The sequence below is a fragment of the Halichoerus grypus genome, chromosome 13, assembly GCF_964656455.1.
Source record: "Halichoerus grypus chromosome 13, mHalGry1.hap1.1, whole genome shotgun sequence".
Classification (NCBI taxonomy): domain Eukaryota; kingdom Metazoa; phylum Chordata; class Mammalia; order Carnivora; family Phocidae; genus Halichoerus; species Halichoerus grypus.
Genome location: NC_135724.1, coordinates 87,918,696 through 87,944,396, shown reverse-complemented (window position 1 = coordinate 87,944,396; position 25,701 = coordinate 87,918,696). Strand labels below are relative to the sequence as shown.

General features: G+C 51.2%; 1 protein-coding gene across 15 annotated transcripts in view; it reads left to right on the top strand.

Moving 5' to 3' along the window:
• Positions 1-22,010, top strand: part of KDM2B (lysine demethylase 2B) — a 115,830-nt gene extending 93,820 nt beyond the window's left edge. For 8 of the 15 annotated variants that reach the window (XM_078061020.1, XM_078061024.1, XM_078061022.1 and 5 more), the window contains 11 exons: positions 3,068-3,292; positions 8,669-8,812; positions 10,007-10,094; positions 10,259-10,527; positions 10,733-10,846; positions 11,486-11,524; positions 11,670-12,349; positions 13,046-13,209; positions 13,291-13,452; positions 14,156-14,374; positions 20,705-22,010. In XM_078061020.1, coding sequence (XP_077917146.1) covers positions 3,068-3,292; positions 8,669-8,812; positions 10,007-10,094; positions 10,259-10,527; positions 10,733-10,846; positions 11,486-11,524; positions 11,670-12,349; positions 13,046-13,209; positions 13,291-13,452; positions 14,156-14,374; positions 20,705-20,886 — 2,286 coding nt within the window. In that variant the 3' untranslated portion in view covers positions 20,887-22,010. The remainder of the gene's footprint in view (positions 1-3,067; positions 3,293-8,668; positions 8,813-10,006; positions 10,095-10,258; positions 10,528-10,732; positions 10,847-11,485; positions 11,525-11,669; positions 12,350-13,045; positions 13,210-13,290; positions 13,453-14,155; positions 14,375-20,704) is intronic. The other 7 variants (XM_036085050.2, XM_036085055.2, XM_036085058.2 and 4 more) reach the window with 3 other exon arrangements.
• The last annotated feature ends 3,691 nt before the right edge of the window (positions 22,011-25,701 follow it).

Sequence of the window (25,701 nt, the reverse complement as noted above, 5' to 3'; positions counted from 1 at the left end):
GCTAGTCCTTAGACTCTCCTGCTCTGGGGGTCAGAGTTTGAGCCCTTCACCCCGTTTGTCCTTGGATGTTGGACTACACTGTCCTCTCTGTGCCCGACTTGAGGCTCAGAATCGTCCACCTTGTTGACTGTGTTTCGGGGCTTAGAGGAGTGAGCTGCTTCCAGGACATGCATTCTTTATAGGGGTGGGACCTCTGATTCTTGCGCGCTGTGAAGAGAGGGAAAAGCCTTCTTGGTGTCCGTTTCTCTGGAAGTGAACGTGCTTCTCCGTACATCTTTTCGGCACCTGCCCTACTGTGGGTGTGAAGGCACTAACCGTGGGCCCATTCCAGGGGTGTGTGCTCCCCTCCAGTGGACTCTCACCCTGCTCGTCGGCTCTGGTTTATGGTGTTCAGTTTGGGTGCGTGCTCATCCTCTGCTGGCTCCGTCACCATGGGCAAGTTACTTTGCCTCTCCCTCCAGTCTCCTCGTCTGAGAAATGGCATCTCTCATGGGCTTCTTGTTGGGAAAATAAGGTCTTATCATACGTAAAATGATCACAGTAGCAGGCATTCAGCAAATATCTGCTGTCACTGCTGTCACCATCCTTATGGCTGCTTCCGCCTGGCACACTTGCTGCTCTTTGGTCAGCTGCTTAGTGTTCAGGTCCGTGGCCCCTGTGTATCATTCTCTAACTCCAAAGGCTCTGAAACCTCCTTTTTTTTTTTTTTTTTTTTAAACTACTCCTCTGGCAGCAGTACCTGACTTGAATGGACGCGTGTGATGTGTAGGCCGATTTGTCCCTCTTCCGGGGTTAGGGCTGCTGAGCTCCTCCCGTGTGTGACAAGGGGGGCCGCAGGACCTTCACTGCTGGAAGACAGAGCAGCGTGCATGGGAGCCGCCCCTTCCCCGACGCAGCTGGTGGCATATAGGCCCAGTGGTGACAGGGCCGCTGGCCGGGCTAGCTGAGGGGGGCCTGACTGAGTGTGGAGTGGCTCTGTGGGAGCAGGCTGGGGTCGGTGAGGACGGATGGGCCACTGGAGCCATGTCTCGTGTCTCCCTTTCCTCGAGTTCAGAGCAAGTTGAGTGGGATAAAGATCCAGAGTAGCAGGGCTCCCTTGAATGTTGCAGGCTGCTAGGAAAATAAATTGGAGGGAAGGATCCAAGGTGTCGGTACCAAAGGGGGTTGAGGGGGGAGTGTGAGATTTTCAGCTCTCTGCAGGGACCACTGCTCTGCGGAAGAAATGGATGATGGTGAGGCTTTATTCACAGAGAAAGGTGGACTGTGTTTCTTCCTGATGTGGTTATAGGTTTCTAGATAGCCCCTGTGGTGTTGCGGGAGGGGTCTCTGGAAGGAGGACCCTTTGCACTGTTGTGATACATAGTAACCACACTTCTGGGCCCGGGAGCTGACAAGAGGAGGGGCTTTTGTTAGGGATCCAGGTGTGGCAAGCAAGTAAAATTAAAAGGCTAGGACTGGACTTGAGATTAATTGGCCGGGAAGGGGCTATTGTAAGCATTAGATGCCAATTCGATCAGATAGTTTTGGGGTAAGGAGTTGTCTCCCTGACTGACGAACCATTTTTCAGCAGACTCCTGCTGTTTGGAAAGGTGCTTCAGACAGCACACACTACCATCCCGGTCCCTCCCACTGCTGGTGCCAGGTGTGCAGGGGACCTCAGCAGACGGTGTCCTCTGGCAGCTGCCCTGGGAGCTCCCCGACGGATCCTGGTTGGCAAGGGGCTCTGAGGCTGCCCTCCCGGACAGCAGGACCCTGAGCAGGACCTGTGGCTGGCTGGTTCACTCTTCGGCATTTGTGTACCGCTCTTCTGTTCATCTCTGTTTCTCTCTTTTCTTTTGTTTCACTAGCTTTTGGAGATGTATCTTGAAAGAAGTTGCTGTGGGCTGTTTCTCTGTTTTCTGAGTCGCAGGGAAAGAAGCATTTGGAGCCCGTTTAGAGAAGAGCTCAGAAGTCAAGCCTCCTTAGGGTTACTGTCTCATTCTACCAGGCTTTGTTCAGTTCACTGAGCACATCCTTGTGTGCTAGGCCATCTTGTCAAAGGACAGTGGTGACAAGACACTCTTGATAACTGCCTTCCTGAGCTCTGTGTCTCAAAGGGAAGGTCCCTGAGAACACAGCCCGTAGAAGGCGCCCCGAACACAGGACAGGGAGGGCTGTCAGAAGAAAGCAGCGTGTAGACTGGGGCCTGCAGAATGAGTAGGTCTTAGCCAACTGGAGTAGGGAGGGGGTTTGTGTTTCTGGCCGAGGGGACAGAGGCCTTCCGTGTGGCCGTGTGCGGCCTCTCGGGGGAAGCAGAACCTGGCCAGAGGCAGGCAGGGGCCTGTGCTGAGACGCAGCTGCCACGGAAGGGTCTTGAACCAGGACGTGCTCTCAGAAGCAGGGTGGCCTCTGTTCACTTTCTGTAGCTGCCATAACGAAGTACCCAAAACGGGGGCGCTTAAAACAACAGAAACTTACTCTCTCTCAGTTCAGAAGCCAGAAGTCTGAAATCAAGGTGCTGACAGGACCATGCTCGCTCTGAAGACTCTAGGGGAGGATCCTGCCTTGTCTCCTCTAGCCTCTGGGGGCTGCCGGCTTCCTTGGCTTATAGACACTTCCAGTCACATGGCCATCTCCTTCCTGTGTCTCCACACGCACTCCCTCTGTGCCTGTGTCCAAGTCGCCCCTTTCCTAAGGACGCCAGCCCTATTGGATTAGGGCCACCCTAATGACCTTATTTTAATTGGATCACCTCTGTAAAGGCCCTGTTTCTTTTTTTTTTTTTTTTAAGATTTTTTTATTTATTTGGCAGAGAGAAGCACAAGTAGGCAGAGAGGCAGGCAGAGGGAGAGGGAGAAGAAGGCTCCCTGCTGAGTGGGGAGCCCGATATGGGACTCGATCCCAGGACCCTGGGATCATGACCTGAGCCGGAGGCAGCTGCTTAACTGACTGAGCCACCCAGGTGCCCCAAGGCCCTGTTTCTAAATAAGGTCCGCCATCTGAGGTCCTGAGGTTGGGACCGGAACACATCAGCCCCAGACACCCGGCCCTGTGGCCCATCTCACCGCTCCTGTGTGCTCTCCTGCAGAACCGGGCGGTAGGTCGGCCCAAGGGGAAGCTGGGCCCGGCCTCGGCCGTGAAGTTGGCCGCCAACCGGACGACGGCGGGAGCTCGCCGGCGCCGGACGCGATGCCGCAAGTGCGAGGCCTGCCTGCGGACCGAGTGTGGAGAGTGCCACTTCTGCAAGGACATGAAGAAGTTCGGGGGCCCTGGGCGGATGAAGCAGAGCTGCATCATGCGGCAGTGCATTGCGGTGAGTGCGGTGGCGCGACCTCTCCAGGGATGCCCCTGGGGGCAGAGCCCCGGGGGCAGCTCTGCCTTCCCCCAGGAACACCCTGGCCCTCCTCTGCATCCAGACCCCACCTCCCTGGCTTGTTCTGCTCCTTGGTCTGGTCTCTCCCTTAGAGAGAATGTTCCAGTTGCGGAAACCCCTAAAAGGTGCTCTCTCTGGGAAGAAAGGGGGCTCAGACCACTGCTGTTTCAGATTCCACATTGTAGGACTGGGGGGCAGACTTAACCGTGCTAGGCTCCTTTTTCTTCATAGGCTGCTGGTCTTAGAACTCCTTCCTTCCCTAGATGACGGAGTACTTTGAAGTCTCTGCCATTAAAGATGTCAGCCTGTCCTGTCTGTGACCCCATTGCCAACATTTATGGTCCAGTTCATGACGGTTCTAGGCCCTCCCTTCCTTCCTGTCCTGCCTTCAAAGTCAGAGGTCTAGGCGAAAGGTCAGTGCCCCTCCTGAGGGGGCTGCCCCAGATAAAGAGGACTGATTTATGGTGCCTAGGAGCTGGGCTGCTGCAGAGCTTGGCCCCTCCAGCAGACTGTCCCACTGTCCCCAGCCTTGCTCCAGGACAGGGCAGTGGACACAGACTCTGGCAACGGCATGGTCCCGGGGTCTGTCCGTGCATCCAGGACCTCCAGCACATACACACGCCCTGCCTTCCGCAGGGTGCTGCTCCCCGGGCCTCCGTGATCTCTCTGCTCCTGTGGGAAAGCAGGCTCAGCAGGAGGGACAGGATTCCTGGGTGAGCTCCGAAGGCCCAGCCTGGCATCGGGTACGCCTTTCTATCTGGCTGTGGCTGTCCCTCCGAGCCCAGGGGCACCTTCCCCTTCTCCCTCCACACGTACTGTGCGTGTTTTTTAGTTTTATGGTTTTTTTGTTTTCTTTTTTACTATGGTCAAAAACACAGAATTTACCATTTTAACCATTTTTAAGTATCCATTGCAGTCATATTACCTATATTCTCAATTGTTGTGCAAGCTGATCTCTGGAACCTTTTCATCTTGCCAAATGGAAACCCTATATCCATCGAACAACTCCGTTTCCCCTCCCCCAGTCCCTGGCAGCCACCTTCCTACTTTCTGAGTGTGACTGCTTTAGATACCTTATATAAGTGGTGTTTCTCCTTCTGCGACCGGCTTATTTCACTGAGCATAATGTTCTCAAGGTTCATCTGTATTATAGCATGGATCAGGATTTCCTTTTTTTTTTTTTTTTTTAAATAAGTGAACTCTGTGCCCAACATGGGGCTTGAACTCACGATCCCAAGATCAAGATTGCATCCTCTACCAACTGTGCCAGTCAGGATTTCCTTCTTTTTAAAGACTGAATAATACTCCACCGTTTGTATATGCTGCATTTTCTTTACTTGTTCCTCTGTTGGTGGACGTTTAAGTAGCTTCCACCTCTTGGCTCTTGTGAATAATGCTGCTGTGAACAGTATCTCGTTGAGATCCTGTTTTGAATTCTTTCGGCTATATAGCCAGAAGTAGGGTTGTTCGAACATACGGCAGCTTTTTTTTTTTTAAGATTTTATTTATTTATTTGAGAGAGACAGAATGCACGCGCATATGCGCGCATAAGTGGGGGGGAGGGGCAGAGGGGAAGGGGGAGAGAGAGAATCTCAAGCATGCTCCATGATGAGCATGGAGCCCATCCTGGGGCTTGATCTCATGATTCTGAGATCATGACCCGAGCCAAAATCAAAAGTCAGATGCTTAACCCAACTGAACCACCCCGGCGCCCTAGTAGCTCTATTTTTAATTGTTTTGGGGACCACTATATTGTTCTCCGTAGAGGCTGCTCCACCTTACGTTCCCCCCCCAGCAGTGCACAAGGGTTCCGTTTTCTCTACATCCTCACCAACACTTGGGATTTACTGTTGTTCTGGTCATGGTTACCCGAATGGTTTTGATCTGCATTTCCCTGATGATTGGGGATGTTGAGCATCTTTTCATGTGTGTGTTGGCCGTGGCTTCTTTGGAGAAATGTCTGTTTAAGTCCTTTGCCCATTTTTAAATTGGATTGTTTGTGTTTTTGTTATTGAGTTGGGGTTCTTCATGTATTCTGCATATTAACCCCTCATCACATACAGGGTTTCTGAATATTGGCTCCCATTCCATAGGTTGCCCTTTCACTCTGTGGATCGTTTCCTTTGCCGTACAGTTTTTGTTTCATTTCTTGTGTTTTTGTTACCTATACCCAGGTCATTTCAGTGGATTTCAGGAAATTTGGGAGTCCCCTTGAAATTAAATACAGCTTTTTGTCTCTGTGCGTGCCTGTATATACGTTTTTCTGGAGTGAGGGTCCACGTGACCTGCTGCACTGTCAGGATTTAAGAGAGGTTATCTGTAGGGACTAGTGGTTTTGAGGACAGTGTCGTCTAGAACTCGGCACGTGGGCCGTGACCCAGCACGGTCTCTTCAGCCTTGCCCCGCCCCGTGTTCGCGGCCGTTACGGGACCTGTCTCTGCTCTGGTGCCTATCCCGGTGCTGGCACAGGAGTGTTGAAGGAAACCTCACTTTTGTGTCTTTCTCCAACCTGACGGGTCTTCTGGAACTAATAGTAAATGTAGTCGTGGCCTGACCCTTGGCATCCTCCTTACTCTTCTTCCAACCTTTCCACTTTGTTGGGGCTCTTCCTGCCGTGCTTTACCCACCTCTGACACATGCAAGCCACCTCTCTTCCCTTTCCAGGCCCTTCTCTCTTGATGTGCCAGAGTCTCTCTCTCCCCATGACCAGCCTTCCCTTTGCTCCTCCTTGCGAGGTTTCATCCCTTCACACTGTCCAGCTCCATCTCCCTGCTGGCTTGGGCCTGGGGTCCCCTCCCGAGTCTCTGTGGTGGCTTTGCCTGTGGTTCTACCTGCTGATTCCAGAATCAGTCCCCTAGCCTTGCCCACCCCATCACACACCATCTTCTGGCCACCAGGTGTTCCCCACCCAGTACCTCCAGCTTTGGGCTCGCTGCATCCCCCGCCCCGGCTGGCCAGGCCTGCCCCCCTGTTGCCGAATGCTCTTGCTCTTTCTTCTCTGTCCCCTTTCATGTGGGTTGGAGGTCTCTTTTGCTTTTCCTGCTCCCCACTTCTCTGCCTGTAGGAGCCCAAATTCCCCGTCCTGGGAGTCCTGAAATCAGCCGCTTGCTGCTTCCCATGGCACTTTCCCATGTTTTCCTAGGATTTCAGCGTGTTCTGTCTCCCAGACAGCTCGAGGAAGCAGCTGCCTTTCTCGTTACTGTTCCCCTTTTGGTTGCTTGCTTCAGGCTTTAGCAGATGTTTATTAAGTATTTGTTGAACAAATGATGGCTCTTTTGCCTTCAATGTTCTATTTATTTGAACTCAAATGTTTGTGCCATCTTATAGACTTTTCATTTAGTGGAGCATATATCCCAGCTTATTTGAAGCTCTTCTAATTCAGTGTAATAAAAATTGACTGTGTGTTTCCTCTGGATCCCAGGTACTGGGACGTGGGTGTGTATAAGGGGAGGGTCTATGTGTTGACCCTCCCGCAGTACCTCAACGTTTGTAGCCCAGTACCTCAACGTTGTGGTCTTGGGAACTCTTGAAAATTATGAGGACCCCGAAGAGCTTTGTTGATGTGGGTTATTATTATTACTGTATTCAGAATTAAAACGGAGAAGTTTAAAAAAAAACTTTGAATTTATTTGAAAAGAACAGACTTAACTACATGTTAACATAAAGAACATTTTTTTCAAAAATAACATTTTTATGAGAAATAACTCCATCTTCCAAAACAAAAATGATTAGGAAGAATGGCATTGTTTTATGTTTTTGTATATCTCTTCTTTTATGTTTGGTTCATTAGACAAGACCTGCATTTTCGCATATGTGTCTGTTCATTCTGTCGTAATACGTTGTTTTGGAGGAACTATGTGAGGAAAATGTGGCCTCACACAGATCTGTAGTTGCAAAGGGGAGGCGGGTATTTTCATAGTCTTTTCAGGTGGTGGTGGGTAGCGGTGGATATCTCTGATACTCTGCTGGAACTCAACAGGTGGTAGTTTCTTAAAGGTTAGTTGCAATGTGGAATCTGAAACTGTATCAGTGAAGTTTTCATACTGTTACATTAAGATTCATTAGTCTTTCTTGCCCCCGGAACAGCTCATTTGCTCATGCATGATGTTACAACATCGTCCATTGGTTATTTGGAAAACACTGGCTCACTGAGTTATACAGATTTTCCAAATATGGGCACACAGTGTTACACAATATAAAAGAAAAAAAAAAAGTAATCACATTTGTTAACACCACCACCAGTCTCCTTAGAACTAAGTCTGTCCAGTTCATGGTGGCTGATGTAAGTTTTCCAAAATTCTAATTTTTGTTTTAAAATGTGAATTTTATCCTTTGTAACAAATGCTATGAATTTGTTTTTCTGGAAGTGACCAGCTCATTTCATCTTTGAGAAATCTGCCAATACTCTTTTTTTTTTTTTTTTAATCAGTCATTCTGTCAAGTAGAATGATATTCTGTGGAGAAAATGACCAAGTGCAGTCACAGCGTGGTCACGAGTGCCTTTCCTAGAGATAAGCGCCGGCCCCCGGCACACAGCACCAGTGCTCTGTGCATGTCCTGCCTGTTCTGTCGTACGCAACCCTACAAAGATACGTACTCCAATAACAGTAAATACTTTTCTAAAAGACCCTTTACTCAAGGGTCAAAGTTTTAATAACGTGAGGCGCTTTCTCTGCCCCATCAGAGCCCTTCTTCAGTGAAACCTGGCCATCTCTGTAATAAGCGTGCGGCGCTGACTAACTCAGTGCCGTCCTGACGAGTGCCAGAGTTTCACTCACCAGAGCAAATGTCAACATAGTTGGAAAAGGCAGATAACATCTTAGTGTTCCTCTGACGATGGTTTTGACCCCACGGACCTCCCTGGAAAGGTGGCGGGGACGGTGCGGTGATCGCGCTGGTGACGTGTGGCCTCGGCCCCCCCTCGGGTCTGGGCGCAGGTCACGCCCTGCCCTCCAGGTGACGCTGGCCCTGGCCTCCGTGTTTCCAGGGAGCCCCCCTGCCCCCCTCACCCCTGGGCCTCCTCGCTGTATTTTTCTCCATATCCCTTGTCACAACACACGCTGTTGTTCTCCGTTTGTCTGCCTCCCTCCGCTGAAATGTAGGCTCAGGATGGCAGAGATTTCCATTTGTCTTGTTCGGTGCTGTGCCCGGCACTGAGTATCTGGCCCACAGAGACGGTAGCGGCTGAATACCGGAATGAGTGAGTGGATGAACGGTGGGCAGGGCTTGGGCCGGGTCTCTGCTGCCCGCGGGCCTGTACTGCTCCCCGCCGTCCCGGCCCCTGCTGACGCGGCTGTGCTCTCTCCGGCCCTTCAGCCAGTGCTGCCCCACACCGCCGTGTGCCTGGTGTGTGGCGAGGCAGGGAAGGAAGACACGGTGGAAGAGGAAGAGGGAAAGTTTAACCTCATGCTCATGGAGTGCTCCATCTGCAATGAAATCATCCACCCTGGATGCCTTAAGGTGAGCAGTCCCGGGGGCTCTGGCCGTGCGGCTCAGCACGCCCACTGAGGGCCTCCGGTGGTGCTGGATGCTGGGGGGCCCGGTGAGCTTCCTTCCCCGGACGACCTCCAAGTCTGCGGGGCTCTGTGTGTCAGATAATGAGCTGAGGCCAGGAAGAGTCTGGAGTAGTTCAGACCTCCCCCACCCGTGTCTTCGAGGGAATGAACACGTACCCCCCCACCTCCCGATACCTCAGAACCACAGACAGTTCCCAGAGTCTTGCACCCAGACCAGTGGTTGTGCCGCTTGCTGGAATCCTGGCTCCGGGCTTCTGGGAGAACAAGGCCTGGGCCAGGGGAGGGCGGGTCCTGTGACAACAGGTGGTTGCGTCAGAGTTGCTGTGTGCCAAGGACCTGCTCCCTTGGTGTGCCCGGGGCAGGGCTGCCTTCTCGTGGGGACCGCCGTGCTGTGCCTGCCTGTCTTAGGCAACAGGTTCCACCGCTGAAGGGAAGAGACTGCTCTGGGCTGTCCCCAGAGAATGTCATCATGCCTGGCACCTCCCCATCATCCCAGGTGTCAGCCTATGTGTATCTGTGTGTTTTAGCAAGTTTGAGGTCGGCCTGCCCCAGATGTTAACTCAGCTCTGGAATGTCTCCGTTCCTCCGTGGTGGTAGTGGGGGTTTGCCTGGAGGCTCATCCTCCTGCACACACCTCCCACTCTGAAGGGAGCACTGTGATTTCTCCCTGCCTTTGGAAGTCAGACCTTCATGGTTTATTTGCCTGGTGACTTCAGTCTCCCAGATCAGATACAGCGCCTCGGAGCTGCTCACACTTAGCACCCAGGACAGTGCTGCTCCATGACTGAACAATTGGTGGGGTCCTTTCTGGGTGCCAGGCCTTGAGCCAGTCGCTTTACCTAGGTTATCTCCCTGACCTGTTGCAGAACGGTGGTGAGACAGGTACATTCCATTTCATGATCGAGGGCACCGGCCCACGGCAATGGAGTGATTTGCCCACGGTCACTGAACTAGTAAGAGGCAAAGTTAGGATTTGACCCCTGGCCAGAATCAAGAGCCACCCGTCTGAGCCACCTTTGTTTTCTTTTGGTCAGGGATGGGCTAGAAATGACATTTGGGAGGGGGCTGTTGATGTTCCTCGCAGGTGGGGCATCTTCTGCCCCCTCCCTGCTTGCTGACTGGCGTGTGTCCCCTGCAGATTAAGGAGTCAGAGGGCGTGGTCAACGATGAGCTTCCAAACTGCTGGGAGTGTCCAAAGTGTAACCACGCCGGCAAGACCGGGAAAGTGAGTGCCGGGCTCCAAGTCCCAGGGGTCAAGCCTGGGAGGGGAGGACCTTGGCCTTGCCAGATGCAGCCTGTCCCTGCGCTGTCGGCCAGTGGGGTGCTGCGGGTTCCGGGAGGGGGGCAAGTCCAAAGATATACAGTTGGTTTGTTCCTTCTCTCTTTTTGGCCTACAAGCAAAAGCGTGGCCCTGGCTTTAAGTATGCCTCCAACCTGCCCGGCTCCCTGCTCAAGGAGCAGAAGATGAACCGGGACAACAAGGAAGGGCAGGAGCCTGCCAAGCGAAGGAGTGAGTGTGAGGAGGCGCCTCGGCGCAGGTCAGACGAACACCCCAAGAAGGTGCCCCCGGACGGCATCCTGCGCCGAAAGACGGACGACGTGCACCTGAGGAGGAAGCGGAAATACGAGAAGCCCCAAGAGCTGAGTGGACGCAAGCGAGTACGGACTGGGAGGAGCTGGGCAGCGAGGGGTGGCCTGGCTGGTCCTGGGTGCGGGGCGCACGGGCGGGGGCGGGGATGGGCAGCGGGGAGAACTCGGGGTCCTGGCCTCTGGCTGCCCTGAGCAGGTCACATAAGTCCTGAGAGCCCGGCCCAAAAGAAAGGAGGGGAAAACCAGCGAGTCACTCCTCTTCCCACCCCTTTAGGCCTCGACGCTGCAAACGTCCCCCGGTTCCTCCTCTCACCTCTCGCCGAGGCCCCCTCTAGGCAGCAGCCTCAGCCCCTGGTGGAGATCCAGTCTCACTTACTTCCAGCAGCAGGTGCTCCCACGTCGCCCCGCCCTCCCGAGGCCCTGGGGACTTGCGAGTCCCGGGCCGCCCCCGCGACCCCCCTTCCCCCCGGGTCCTCCAGCCCATTGCCGCAGCCGCCGCAGCTTCCCAGGCCCCAGTCCCGGATCGCTGGCTCGTGGTTCTGGCGAGGAGCCTGGGAAGCTGAAGCTGCTGCGGGGAAGCCCTGTGGATCTGGGAACCTCGGAGGATCCTGGCGGCCCCGCTCCGCCCACCGGCCTTTCCCGCTTCGGCCACGAGGTGGCGCCTGGTTGTCTTCCCAGCTCCAGCCATTAAGGCTCTGCTGGGAACCCCACAGGCCCTGCCTCCAGGACTGGCTCCCAGGGCCAGGTCTGACCTCAGTGGGCCAGTGCACATCTCAGGGTTTGTCCAAGGGTGGGAGGTCGGTTGGGTGGGAACAGTTCGACCACATTTCTCCCTTCCAACTTCTCTCTTAAAAGCAGCAGGGAGGGCCCACTGTCCATCAGTCACAGTAGAGATGGGATTTGGGGGAAAGGTGACCCTCCAGCCCCTACTCTAGAGACTGTGGTTTCGTGGTGGGATTGGGGGTAGAGGGAACCAAATCCCATGAACCCTGGGAGCAAGCTCTGCATGCTTTTATTCCTGTGACAGCTAAAACCTGGCAAAGAAGATAAGCTTTTCAGGAAAAAGGTACCGTCTTCCATTCTCCTGTCTTCCCCTCCCCCCCACACCTGCCCCTGGGTCAGTGGGTCCCACGTGGGAGGGTGGAGAGGCCTGGGTGGGTGCAGCCCTGAGCCTAGGGGCTTAGCTGCCCTCGCTCCCCCTCCTCCCTCAGCGGCGGTCTTGGAAGAACGCCGAGGACCGGATGGCTCTTGCCAACAAGCCTCTCCGGCGCTTCAAGCAGGAACCGGAGGATGACCTGCCCGAGGCGCCCCCCAAGGCCCGGGAAAGCGACCACTCCCGCTCCAGTTCCCCTACCGCTGGGCCCAGCACGGAGGGGGCAGAGGGCCCCGAGGAGAAGAAAAAGGTAAAGATACGCAGGAAAAGGCGGCTTCCCACCAAGGAGCTGAGCAAGGAGCTGAGCAAGGAGCTGAACCAAGAGATCCAGAAGACGGAGAACAGCCTGGCCAACGAGAACCACCAGCCCATCAAGTCAGAGCCTGAGAGTGAGAGCGAGGAGCCCAAGCGGCCCCTGGGCCTCTGCGAGCGCCCCCACCGCTTCAGCAAGGGGCTCACCGGCACCCCTCGGGAGCTGCGGCACCAGCTGGGGCCCGGCCTGCGCAGCCCACCCCGTGTCATCTCCCGGCCCCCTCCCTCCGTGTCCCCGCCCAAGTGCATCCAGATGGAGCGACACGTGATTCGGCCACCCCCCATCAGCCCCCCGCCTGACTCGCTGCCCCTAGATGATGGGGCGGCCCATGTGATGCACAGGGAGGTGTGGATGGCCGTCTTCAGCTACCTCAGCCACCAAGACTTGTGTGTCTGCATGCGGGTCTGCAGGACCTGGAACCGCTGGTGAGGGGCGCTGGCTGAGCTTGGATGGGGAGGCAGCGAGGGACTGGCCCGGTGTCGGGCTCCAGGCTCAGGCTTAGACTAGCCCGGGAATGGCACATGCGGGGTATGTGTCCCCACCTTAGTCATCGTGGTGATCTTTCTTTCCTTCTAAGCTCAGTCCAGCTTAATTCTTCTCAAAGAGTTCCGGGTGGCTACAGCAATTTGGTCACGCTGGTCTTGTCAGAAGAGGTGAACCCTAGTTGATTGCCTGATTCAGCCCTTGGAAGCTGAGCTAAGGACCAGGCGGAGTCCTTGTCCTTAAAGAGGTAGCCCAGGTTCAAAGCAAGGGTTCCAGTTACTGATCTTAACTTCAGCTTTGGTATTTCCTAGCTTTCTGGCCTTTGCCGGGTTACTTACCTTCACCTGTAAAAGGGTATAATACGATGTCTGCCTAGAGCACTGTTGTGAGAAGTGGCCTGTAGGGGGTGTAGTAAAGCCCCCAGTAAATACTTAATGCAGAGCAGGTACTTGCTTCTCCCATGGGGGCCCGTGGCAGTCAGAGCAAAGGTGCCCAGGTGTGGGCAGGACAGGCGTTAAACAAAGGATCCAGAGGGTGGAGTTAGGGAGTCCCCCACCCCCGACCTTGGTAGTGGGGAAGTTGCCACAGCCAGAGCCCCCAAGTTTGATGATGCCCCCTCTGCTGGGCCTGGCCCCCAGGTGCTGCGATAAGCGGTTATGGACCCGCATCGATCTGAACCACTGCAAGTCCATCACACCCCTGATGCTGAGTGGCATCATCCGGCGGCAGCCTGTCTCCCTGGACCTCAGCTGGACCAACATCTCCAAGAAACAGCTGAGCTGGCTCATCAACCGGTTGCCTGGTGAGCACTGGGCCAGGGACCCCAGAGGTGCGGTGGTCGGGGCTAGGGTGCATCTCCTGACCTGCCACCTCTGTCCCCCAGGGCTCCGAGATTTGGTGCTGTCGGGCTGCTCATGGATCGCGGTCTCAGCTCTCTGTAGCTCTAGCTGTCCGTTGCTCCGGACCCTGGATGTCCAGTGGGTAGAAGGACTAAAGGATGCCCAGATGCGGGATCTCCTGTCCCCACCCACAGATAACAGGCCAGGTGAGTGGCCAGGCCCAGGGCGTGCCCAGGGGGGTCAGCTTAGAGGCGGTGTGACCAGGCTGTGCCATTGGATCTGGTTTTCACCACAGGCCCCACCTGGTGCATGTGTTCTCAAGCCTCCTCTGGTCTCAGCCCTTTCCCAGAAGGTGCAGAGATTGTCCTGGCTGACATGTTCTCGGGCACTTTCAGGAGTAGAAGCGATGCGTGAGAGTAGAGGCTTCTTTGCACGCCGAGACTCCACTGGGGGGGTCTTCGCGTGCATCTGACTGCTTCTCTGTTCATCTATCCTTCGTTGGCTTTAAGCCTCCATAAGCACGGGGGTCAGAGTAGTTAGAGATGGGGTCCCAGGAGGGAGCCTTCCTGGGCCGGGTTGCGAGAGTCATTGCTCCCCACCTGTCACTTACACAAGGAAAGCGTGGTGATCCAGAGATGCTGTGCTGTCCTGCCCCAACTGGCTGAGTACTGCTGGGTAGAGTGAGGGCTGTGTTTCTAAAATGTTCGGATTTTTCAAGACTCCAGAAGTGTGAGATTTGATGTGGAATCTTTAGATTTTTAAATGTAGGAACTAATGTGGGGAAATACTCAATGGCCAAGTGAAACCCCAGTGTGACACGTGGCTGGTCGGCCTTCGAGTGTTAGGTTAGTGTGACCAGATCTCCCCGGTCAGGTCGACATGCTGCCTCCCTCCTTCCTGCCCCCTCAGGTCAGATGGACAATCGGAGCAAGCTCCGGAACATTGTGGAGCTGCGTCTAGCAGGCCTGGACATCACGGACGCCTCCCTGCGGCTCATCATACGCCACATGCCCCTGCTCTCCAAGCTCCACCTTAGTTACTGTAACCATGTTACTGACCAGTCCATCAACCTGCTCACTGCTGTGGGCACCACCACCCGAGACTCCTTAACTGAAATCAACCTATCAGGTCAGTCGGGGGCACCCAGCAGGGTCTTTCTGGGACCCTGGGGGACAGGCTGGGACCTTCACATTTGTGGGGAAATAGTTTGTGTGCCTGCTCTCGGAGGGTCCCGGTGTTAGGGCGACGACAGATCTGTAACAATACAGACAGACGGCCTAGGCCAGAGGAGAAACATGAAACACAGCACTTACTGCTGGATTGCTAATACCTGCTGCCAAGAAACGGTGCTGGTAGCAGCCAGAGCACAGAGCCGTGGTTCCTGACCCAAAATACCGACTTGAGGAACTTCTCCCGGGTGGTGTAGATAGGCTGGCTCGCGCTGCAGAGAGGGGAGCAGGGCAGCGGCGGGCGGTGAGGCCGGGCAGGCTGGACCGATGAAGTAGCTTGGTTTCTGTTGCTGTTGTCCGCACTTACGTGCACCCCTCCTGACCCCGCTATCAGGGGCCTGTCGGAGGGGAGAAAACTCTGCAGCTGGCACCGGGGTTCTGCGTCTGCAGGATCCTCACTCTACTTGCTGATGGGCTGGAGTCGGTTTGCAAGGCCTGGGGCGTGACTGATGGCGAGCTGGACAGAGAGCGCGGCCCCCCTCCGCCCAGCTCAGCCAGATCTGGTCTCATTGCTTAGGATGTCAGATTGTGTATGTAAGATTTACACAAGACCTAAAAAAACACTTTTTTCCTCCAGAAATTAGCAACTAATAAAGGACACCTTCACTTCATGCTTGGTAGATACACACATTCCTGTCAACTGTGCCACACTTGAGGAGGAATGGGGAGGTTTGGCGGTACGAGACCGTTCTCTACCTAGGAAGCCATTCCTCCTCCTCCTCGGGGGGGTTTTGGTGGCAAGGGTTGTCCCTCCCTGTGGAGGCGGAGAAGAGAGCTCCTCCTGGTCTTGCACGGATGCTCCCCCCTGGGGAGAAGGGCCTGGGCGGGGCTGGGCATTGCGGTGACTCTCTCCTAGGAGTCCCCTGGCCGTGGGGCCGAGATCCCAGGATCAGTCCTCCTCCCCTGCGGTGCCGACCACGCCGTGCCTGCACGTGTGGAAACCCGCTTCTGCATTCGCTTTTCCACGAAGGCCCTCCCTTCGTCTCCGTACAGGGAGCTCTGCGTCCCGGTGAAGGGCTCTGCTGTCCGTGGCGGCAGACCTCTATACCCAGTCTCTTTGAGAGGCGTCTCTTTTTACAAAGTTTTCCCTTGCCATCAGTATAACTAATGATAAAAGTTAAGTCTGTGGCACAAAATAGAGGACAGTGGACATGCTTCAGGATCCATGAACTTGCAGGATCTGCTCTAGTAACAGAGTGAAGTCACAGTTGTCCAGCTTTTGTTATTCAGGCTGAATTTCACCGCAGAGTATTTATTTGGGTGCACAAGGCAGGCCCTTCCCTTCTCTTCCCCTGATCCCCCCCACCCCATACACAACCGCCTTAAAGTCTTTCTTCCAGTGTCTGTACTTCCACACAGCAAGCCTATGTTGCTATTTCTTGATTTTCTTTTTCCACTCGGGCATGCTGTTATTTATCAGCTTGCTGTGTAGAACACAAGGATTACTATTCTTACATCTTCTCCCCGCCTTATCTTTCTAATTCACAGTTAAGTCTATCTTTTTATGGCCACATAAGTACTGTCCACTGTTGAGCTAAATAGTGTACTGTAAGTACATTTCCCTTCTCGCACAAATTTTTTTTTCCTGGAGTTAATAATAATTGCCTTTTTTTTATTATGTTATATTAATCACCATACATTACATCATTAGTTCTTGATGTAGTGTTCCATGATTCATTGTTTGCGTATAACACCCAATGCTCCATGCAGAACGTGCCCTCCTTAATACCCATCACCAGGCTAACCCATCTTCCACCCCCCAATAATTGCCTCTTTTTTGCGTAGTCTCTAAGCGGACTCTGCACCAGACTCGAGTACTGTTCTGCCCCCACACAAATCCCTCTGGCCCCGACCAGTTTCTGCAGGAGCCCTCCTTTGTGGACTTTCTCCCAGACTCCTGCCTTCTGTTCAGCCTGGGACTGTCTCCCACTACCATCCTAGAAATTTTCTTGGTCTGTGTGTTGTGTAGGGTCCCCACTTTCCTTGATCCCACATTTTTGTCCAAAATGTTATTCCCTCACATTTAATTGATAGCTTAGCTGGATCTAGGAACCATGTTGTTTCAGAAAGTGGAAGGCAGGGGCGCCGGGGTGGCTCAGATGGTTAAGCGTCTGCCTTCCACTCAGGTCATGATCCCAGGGTCCTGGGATCGAGCCCCACATCAGGCTCCTGGCTCAGCAGGGAGCCTGCTTCTCCCTCTGCCTCTCTCCCTGCTCATGCTCTCTCTCTCTGTATCTCTGTGTCTCAAATGAATAAATAAAAACGTAAAAAAAAAAAAAATTCATGGCTTTAAAAAAAAAAAAAAAGTGGAAGGCATTGCTCCTTTTTCTTTGCCTTCCAGAGTCTAATCCAGACCCACTTGATACTTCATCCTTCGGTGAATATTTTCTCTACTCGGAAGTTTGTTAGGACATTTTCTTTGTTTCTATTTTTCTGTAATTTTTTTTAAAAGGTTTTGTTTCTTTTGAGAGAGCAAAGGAGCAGGGGTAGGGGCAGAGGGAGAGGGAGAAACAGACTCCTCACTGAGTAGGGAGCCCAATGTGGGGCTCCATCCAGGGACTCTGGGATCATGACCTAGGGCAGAGGCTTAACCCACTGAGTCACCCAGGTGCCCCTAGTTTTCTGTAATTTTTGATGATGAGCCTTGGTTTGAATCTTTTCATGCAGCACGCTCATGAGCCCTTTCGATCTAGAAACAAATGTCCTTCAGTTCTGGGAAATTTCCTTGAATTATTTCTTAATTTCCTTTTCTTCTGTTTTCTCTGTATTAACTAGTGCTCTGATACCCTTTTTTTTTTCCTTCTTTTTTTTTTTCCTCTTGTTTTCCACCATCGTGTCTTCTTTTTTCTTTTCTGGGAATTTTCTTCTACTTTATCACACAATTCATACAGTGTTTTGTTTTTTTAAGATTTTTTTTATTTGAGAGAGCAAGTGGGGGGAGGAGCAGAAGAAGAGGGACAAGCAGACTCCCCACTGAGTGTGAGCCCAGTGCAGGGCTCGATCCCACGACCCTGAGATCATGACCTGAGCCAAAACCAAGAGTCAGACACCTAATCGACTGAGCCACCCAGGTGCCCCGGTTTTTATTGCTGTTGTTTATGTAGGTCAAAAACAGTCAAAACATGGGCAGTTTCATATGGTTCAACCTATATTTTTAATTTTCCAGCTTTATTTTATTCACTGAACTCACACCCTCCCCCTACATCCCCCCATCCTCTCCCCTCACCTGTTCTTTGTACTTTTGTAAAGAGGCCTATTCCTGTTTCTTAGATCCATCCTGAGGATATTGATAGTTTTATTTTCTTCTCCCTGCATATACTTTTTCCTTCAGACGTAGTCAGTGGCCCTCATGAGAGATCCTCCTCGGATTTAGTGTCAGTGCGTGGTTGTCCGCTTTGGGGTGACTGGAGGCTGTGGACATCAGTCAGTGTGTGGTCAGCATGGGTTATTTCTTTGGGGAAACTCAGAGGTGAGATCTTTCAGACTTTTCTCTTGAGCTGGTCAGGGCTGCCAAAAGGATTCTCTTTGACCTCCCAACTGGAGGGTGCAAGCTAGGCTGCCCGGTGTCCTAGGGCCTGGCAAGGGAAGGCGGCTGGGGCATCTCAACAGTCAGCAGGGAAGTTTCCCCATAGACCCTGATTTTGGCTGGGTGCTCCAGCCTGCTGTGCCAGATGGTGCCCAGACCAGAGACTGAAACTCCACTCTTCTGCAGAGAGAAGAGCAGGTGCACGAGCCAGGGGTGGGCAGAAGCAGGCTCCATGCCCAGCAGAGCCCAATGCAGGGCTCCATCTCACAACCATGAGATCATGACCTGAGCTGAAATCAAGAGTCGGAACTGAGCCACCCCGGTGCCCCAAGCTGTAGTTCTTTATATATATACTCTGGATATTAATCTCTTATCAGATACATGATTTGCGAATACTTTTGCACATTTTTTGTGTTGTCTTTTCACTCACTTGTAGTGCCGTTTGCATAAATGTTTTTAACTTTGATTTAGTTCAGTCTCTTTTTGTTTGTATTTTTGGTGTGGTGTTAAGAAACCATTGAGAAATTCAGGGGCGCCCGGGTGGCTCAGTCAGTTAAGTGTTTGCCTTCAGCTCCAGTCATGATTCCAGGGTCCTGAGATTAAGCCCTGGCTTAGTGGGGAGACTGCTTCTCCCTCTGCCCCTCCCACCACTCCCCTGCTCATGCTCTGTCTCTCAAAATCTTTAAAAAAAGAAAAACGAAAGAAACCGTTGACTAATTCAAAGTCATACAGTTTTTAGCTCCTATGTTTATAGGTCTAAATAATTTTGAGTTAATTTTGTGTATGGTATGAGGTAGAAGGTCCAGCTTCATTCATTTGTATATGGATATCCAATTTTCCCAGCACCATTTGTTGAAAACTTTGTCTTTTACCCACTAAGTGGTTGTGGCACCTTGCCAGAAATCTTCGAAGATTCAAGGGTTTAATTTCTGGGCTGTCAGTTCTGGTCTCTTCGTCTATATGACCTTAATGCCGGTAATACATGCTGTGGCTTTGTAGTGAGTTTGGAAGTCAGGAAAATTGAAAACAATTTTGTTTTCTAGACTGCTTTGGCAATTCAGGATCCCTTACATTTCTACATGAATTTTAGGATGGATTTTTGTATTTCTGCAAAAAAATGCTGTTGGTATTTTATAGCAACTTCACTGAATCTGTAGATTGCTTTGAGTAGTGTTGACATTTTGACATTTTAACAATATTAAGTCTTCCCATGAATATGGGGTAGCTCTCCATTTCTGTCTTTAAATTCTTGCAGCACTTTTTTAGTTTTCAGTGTAAAGTCATTCACTTCATTGGTTAAACTTATTCCTAAGTATTTTATTCTTTTTGATGCTACTGTAAGTGGAATTGTTAATTTTCTGACTGTTCATTGCTAGTGTATAAAAATGCAACTGATTTTTGCGTGTTCATTTTGTATCCTGCAACTTGGCTGAACTTGTTTACTTCTTTTTTTTTTTTTTAAACCAATTGTTCTTTTTTTTTTTTTTTTTTTTTTAGATTTTATTTATTTATCTGAGAGAGAGAATGGGAGACAGAGAGCATGAGAGGGGGAGGATCAGAGGGAGAAGCAGACTCCCCGCTGAGCAGGGAGCCCGATGTGGGACTCGATCCCGGGACTCCAGGATCATGACCCGAGCCGAAGGCAGTTGCTTAACCAACTGAGCCACCCAGGCGCCCTGAACTTGTTTACTTCTTTATGCCACCTCCAACCCTGGGACGTGGATAATCATGAGGCCTACACTAGGGCTGTATTATTTTGATAGTTTGCCTGTACTGTTTTCATTCCTACTCACCTGAATGGAAAAAGGAAAGTGCAGATGCTAGTGATGAGAAATAGAGGCCTCCATCTGAACACCAGAGATGAAGGAATTTATCTGGCCCAGAGGGGGAGCTCTGAGCCCCAGTTGGATGCTAACTGGCATTGAAGCCAATTGACTATGGATTCAGTTCTAAAACAAAAGAGGGTGGTAAAAGCAAAATATAAATTAATAGAGTATGGGTAGAAGAGCGTGTCTCTAAGTGAGGGCATGATGAAGGATTGCAAATTCTGGGTTTGCTCGCTGTCAACAGAATCTCGCCAGCCCCTTTTAACACCCAGGTCTTCTGCATGGGTTTCCAGTAAACATTTAGTAAGGGGGCTCACAAGCACGCTGTGCCTCGCTTGAAAGCCCTGGTGCCCGTATCAGGGAAAAGGATCCCAAGATGACCATACAGATGTTCTCACTCTCACCCTTTGCTCCCTACCTTCCCCCGGAACTGATCTGAAGGGAATAAGCTGATAAGTGCACAAGAGCGTACACAGGGAGGACTTACCGACAATAAATTAGATAGGAAAAGCAAGCTCTTTAATATATCGTGTGATCCTGTCTTTGTTAAACAGCATAGACAGGAGACCTATTTATGTGAGAATATATACATATAAATTATGAGGCAATGATTTAAGCTTGTAAGTGATTTTACTGGGAAGTCTGAATGCTTTTCAAGCATACATGAACCTTTATAATGGGGAATTGTTCCAACTACCAATTTAATGAGAGCTTTCCAGCAAGTGCAGTTTTCCCTCGGGCACTAGGGACTGGACTATGCTCAAGGGCTCTGTCCTGTTTCTTCATTGCTCGGTGCTGGGGTTGGGGCGGGGGCGGTAGGGGCCTGTGGCCTCTGTCTGCAGTCCCTCCACCTCACATTGTCTCCTCTTCCCTGCAGACTGCAATAAGGTTACTGACCAGTGCCTGTCCTTCTTCAAACGCTGTGGAAACATCTGTCATATTGACCTGAGGTACTGCAAACAGGTGACCAAGGAAGGCTGTGAGCAGTTCATAGCGGAGATGTCTGTGAGTGTCCAGTTTGGGCAAGTGGAAGAAAAACTCCTGCAGAAACTGAGTTAGTCCAAGGACAAGTATGTAAATAAGGGGGGGGTGGGGGGAGGGGACACGGCCGGGGAGGGGAAAAAACTTTACAGAAACTAGGGCTTTTATTTTCAATTCGGAACTTGAAACAACAGACCACACGATTCCATTTGGCAAGTCTCGCTGAGGGAGAAGCCGTTCCACCACCTGTTTGGGGGATGAGTGAACCGGACACTTCGCTTTGGGCTCTGAATTATAACTGCACTGCTTTCTGGACCATTTCTAAAGGCAGCCTTTTTCAAGAAGACATTCCCACGGGCGAGGAGGATGGATGTTGAAGAAATTCTCTTACTGAAGCGTGAGCTTAGGAGTTTGGATGGTGGTGGTGGTTTGGTTCTGGACGCCTCATTCCTTGCAACTCTGGGGGGCGGTGTCAACGTCAAGTGGACCACACACCACATCTGCTGCCGCTGTGACACTTTTTGTTTGTTTGGTTTTGTTACATCTTACATTATGCAGAACTATTTTTGTACAAATTGTTTAAAAGTTATTTATGCAAGGTTTGAATGCATACCTGTGTTTTTATTGTTTTGAGATTGCCAACTTTCCTGGTTTCCTTAAGGTAGGAGAGAACTTAACCTGTACTTCATCGATACAAATAATCGTCTCCACACGTGCCCAGATCTGGCAAAGCAGGTGAAGACCTTCCAATTAAAAGCATGTTTAACTGGAAGTTGAGAGCCTGCTTTGTACGTCAAGAATTACATAAGCATGTGGATATATGTTAATTATAGTCGAAGTAAGACACTTTGCCAAGTTTCCTCTGTATAGAATTCACCCATTTCTCAAAATTTTAAAATTCAGACTTCAGCCTTTGCACTCAGGAGGGTTTTGCGCCGGCATGAGCTCTTGTACTCTACACAGATCTAATTTATACAGTGGGTCAAGAAGTAGAATAAATGATCCAACATAGCCTTTCTTTTCCTTTTTTTCTCTCCCTTGAAGTGAGTTGAGTTCTCGTTCAAAGTTGAGAACATGGCTGTTTCCGCGCTGTCAAGTTACGCCTTCATCGGTGCCATTGTTGTAAGGTGGTGTTTTCCTAGACCTTCCCCGATGCGGTTTTACCTTTGTTGAATTTGTATAAACAATTGTACAAAAAAGCACTCTTGGCCTTGGAGAGTTTCTGTTTGAGTGGACTCGGAATCGGATTGAGAAGTCCAGAGGCAGCGGTCTCGACATGGTATAAACACCCTAGCTCCGTCCGCAGAGGAGCGCGGCCCGTGTGTGCCACCAGCGGCAGGTGGCTTACCTGCGGGGCTGCCGGAAAGAACTGCCAGAGCCCCAGGGGCGCGGGGGGGGCTGTCCTCTCCTCAGCCTCTCCCTGGAGGCCACTGATGCACTGGGGCCAGCGGGCGAGGGAGGAGCCGACTCTTGGGCCAGGGCGGCGGGAGGCACGTGGTTGTGAGGGGACGTCTCCAACTGGAGACACACAAACCAGGGAGAAGGCCTTTTAGATCACAGAATTTTTTTAAAAGGGTCTTACAACCTTCTCCCCTTTGGAAAGGACTGCTCCAGTGAATCTGAAAATGGAGAAGATAACCCACCTTCCTTCCTCCGTAATTTGTTGCGCCCCCCCCCCTTTTTTTTGCCACAAAATGGTTTTAGATCCTACCCAGTCTCATGCTGCCTGTCAGTTTAAACCCAGAGATCCTTTGATGCAAACTGGAGACCTCTGCAGCTGTTACACCCCAAAATTGAACTCGGGAGATGCACTTTAAAGAGGTAAGATTCGTTGAACACTATGTTTTGTTTGTTTTTTAAGATTTTATTTATTAGAGCACCAGGCGGGCGTGGGGGCAGAGGGAGAAGCAGACCCCCCACTGAGCAGGGAGCCCAATGTGGGACTAGCCATCCAGGACCCTGGGATCATGACCTGAACCGAAGGCAGATACTTCACCAACTGAGCCAACCAGGGGCCCAACGCTATGGTTTGTTTATAAAAGTGTGGCTTACCTTTGCAAGCCTGTTCATTCATCATGGAGCAACCCCCCCCCCCCCCCAGAGGCCAGCCTGAGTTCTCCGAACTTCCAAATAAGTGTTACCCTGATGTCCAGTAAGGGCCTCCTCTTCTCTGGGAATTGCTTTAAGGATAACTGTGTTCTCCAGGTGAACAGTCACTGGGGCCGGAGAGCCCTGTTTCTCCTGTAATGTTTCCAGGAGTCCGCAGGTCTGCCAAGAAGAGGCAGAGAGGGCTGCCAGGGCTGGGGAGCCAAAGCTACCATAGGGACATGCCTCAGAACCAAGACACTGGTCTCTCCAGGCTTGAGGCAGGCCACCATCCTGTAGTGGTCGCATATGAGCTCCCCTGGGTGTCCTGAACAAACCAGTCAAAGATACCCCATTACAGTTTCGGTACAGACATATTATTTTTAAAAATGAGCTTTAGGGATACCTGGGTGGCTCAGTCAGTCATGATCCCAGGGTCCCGGGATGGAGCCTCGGGTCAGGCTCTCTGCTCAGCCGGGAGCCTGCTTCTCCCTCTCCTTGCCGCTCCCTATGCTTGGCTCTCTCTCTCACTCTCTGTCAAATAAAATCTTTAAAGAAAATAAAAATACAAATAATAGTAAAGGGCACCTGGGTGGCTCAGTCGGTTAAGCGTCTGCCTTTGGCTTAGGTCACGATCCCAGGGTCCTGGGATCAAGTCCCACCTTGGGCTCCCTCCACGGGGAACCTGCTTCTGCCTCTGCCTCTTTGTCTCTCATGAATAAAATCTTTAAAAAAAAAAAACAACAACACAAAAAAACAATGAGCTTTAGATGAGGCCAGCCTGAGCTAAATGCTTGTAAATAGTTGCTGAGTGCATAGACCATAACTGATGAAGCCAAAAAAGGACCATAAGCCAGAGGCAGTGCTTCATGGATTAGATCGCAGCTTCCTAATCCAGAAAAGAGGCTCCGCTCCGTCCCTCCTTCCTCTAGGGAACCTGAGGTTTACAAAGGATGAAACACCATGGCATGTCCAAAGCATCAAATGCTATCCTATATTGTGAGGATGGGAGCAAGGGAACAGCACTGTATTCCACTGTAGACCTTCACACACTTATCCATATATTACCTGTTCAAAAAATTAAAGAGACAGCATGCTAGCTAGAAAATGTACATTGCAGGGAGACATGTTTGCCCTCTGCCAAACAAGTCAGTCAGTATTGTGAGCTGTCCAGCCTGTTAGGCTAAAAATTTCTGTTGCCTACTCACTAAACCAAGATTAATTCAAAACACTACCTTAAAAAAATCCACCATTAAGGGGCGCCTGGGTGGCTCAGTCGGTTGGGTGTCTGCCTTCCGCTCAGTACGTGATCCCGGGGTCCCCAGATCGAGTCCTGCATCGGGCTCCCTGCTCAGTGGGGAGTCCGCTTCTCCATCTCCCTGCCACTCCCCCTGCTTGTGTGCTCTCTCTCTGACAAATAAAATTTTAAAAGACACCATTAAGAGTTTTTTGTTCTCTTGCTAACAACAAGTACCTAAGACAACTTCTATAAATCCAAGAGGAAACACCAAACAAGCTGTTTGAAGCTGAGGCCATGTACAAATGAATCTCAATTTTCTAATTTAAGACAATCCAGCACCTGCTGCTCAGCTTCTACTCTAGTGTGTTTATCACCTGCCGGCCAGGCTTTGAAGACGACTTTCCACCAAATCAGCGATTTGAGGGCAAGGTTGAATTTCTGGAGTTCACACTCTCACGAGAGGTATAGATTGGGTAAGTGCTCCTAAAGCTTCGGCAGGGGGTGAGTTTTATTGCTTCTGTGGTGAGGTAATGATCTGCTCAGGCTGCTTACCATGAACTGTGGCCAACACCCACCCTGGGCTCTGTAGGCAAACAGGAGAGAAGGTTCTTTGAAATATCCACGAGGCCTGGGTTTGCACGCTTTGACCCTCAAAACCAGAAGACATGGGAAGGCATGCTTTTTTTCACAACTAGGCAAACCTTCCCCCCTACACCCAGGGGCAGACTATCTGCCTCCCTTGCTATAATCTTCAGATTTGTTGACTGACTTGTGGATCCTGAGCACTTAAAGGCATGTGCAGTATATTCACTGCAGAGTCAAAAAATAAAACCCAATAGGCCTCAGCTGAGATGTTAGGCAATTCTTAAAAACATACCTGCCCACTACCAGTGGGAATGAGTCCACAGTTGGTTTCAACCAAACACCACCCTGGCTGGAGTTAGATGTGAAAGTAAAGCGATTTCAGATCATTCATATCCTAGGAACTGTTCTCCGTAAGCCCATGTCCAGTTTCTCATTTGCTGGGTGGTAGCGGAAGAGTTAAGAAAACATTAGCATCAGAGCCAGGTTCACATCCTGACATTAGCCACTTCCTTTTTAAAGTATCAAATATTTTATTACCACTTTTTTTGGTAACAGCTCTATTAAGAGATAGTCACATACCAAATAATTCACCCACTTTTTAAGTAATCTCTACTCCCAACTCAGGACTCGAACTCATGACCCTGAGATCAAGAGTCGTATGCTCTTCGACTGAGCCAGCCAAGTGTCCCAGCGACTTTCTAAGATTTTAGACAAGTTCTTTAATTTCTCAGACGTTCCCCATCTGCAAAGCAAGGCAACCGATTTCAGAATGCTGGAGAGAACCAGAAAGCGCCCAGCACAATACCTGGTCAATGGAAACAGCAAGTCCGTAGTTAAGCTTACTGGTAGTCAGCAGCAAAGACCGCACGTCTTTGAAGGTGCTCCCGTCCCTTGCGAAGAAGGGTGCCAGACCGGACGCAGACACCCATTCGTGCTGTACCCAAGTGAATTAGGAACTGACTAGGACAATGTAAGCAAAAGCA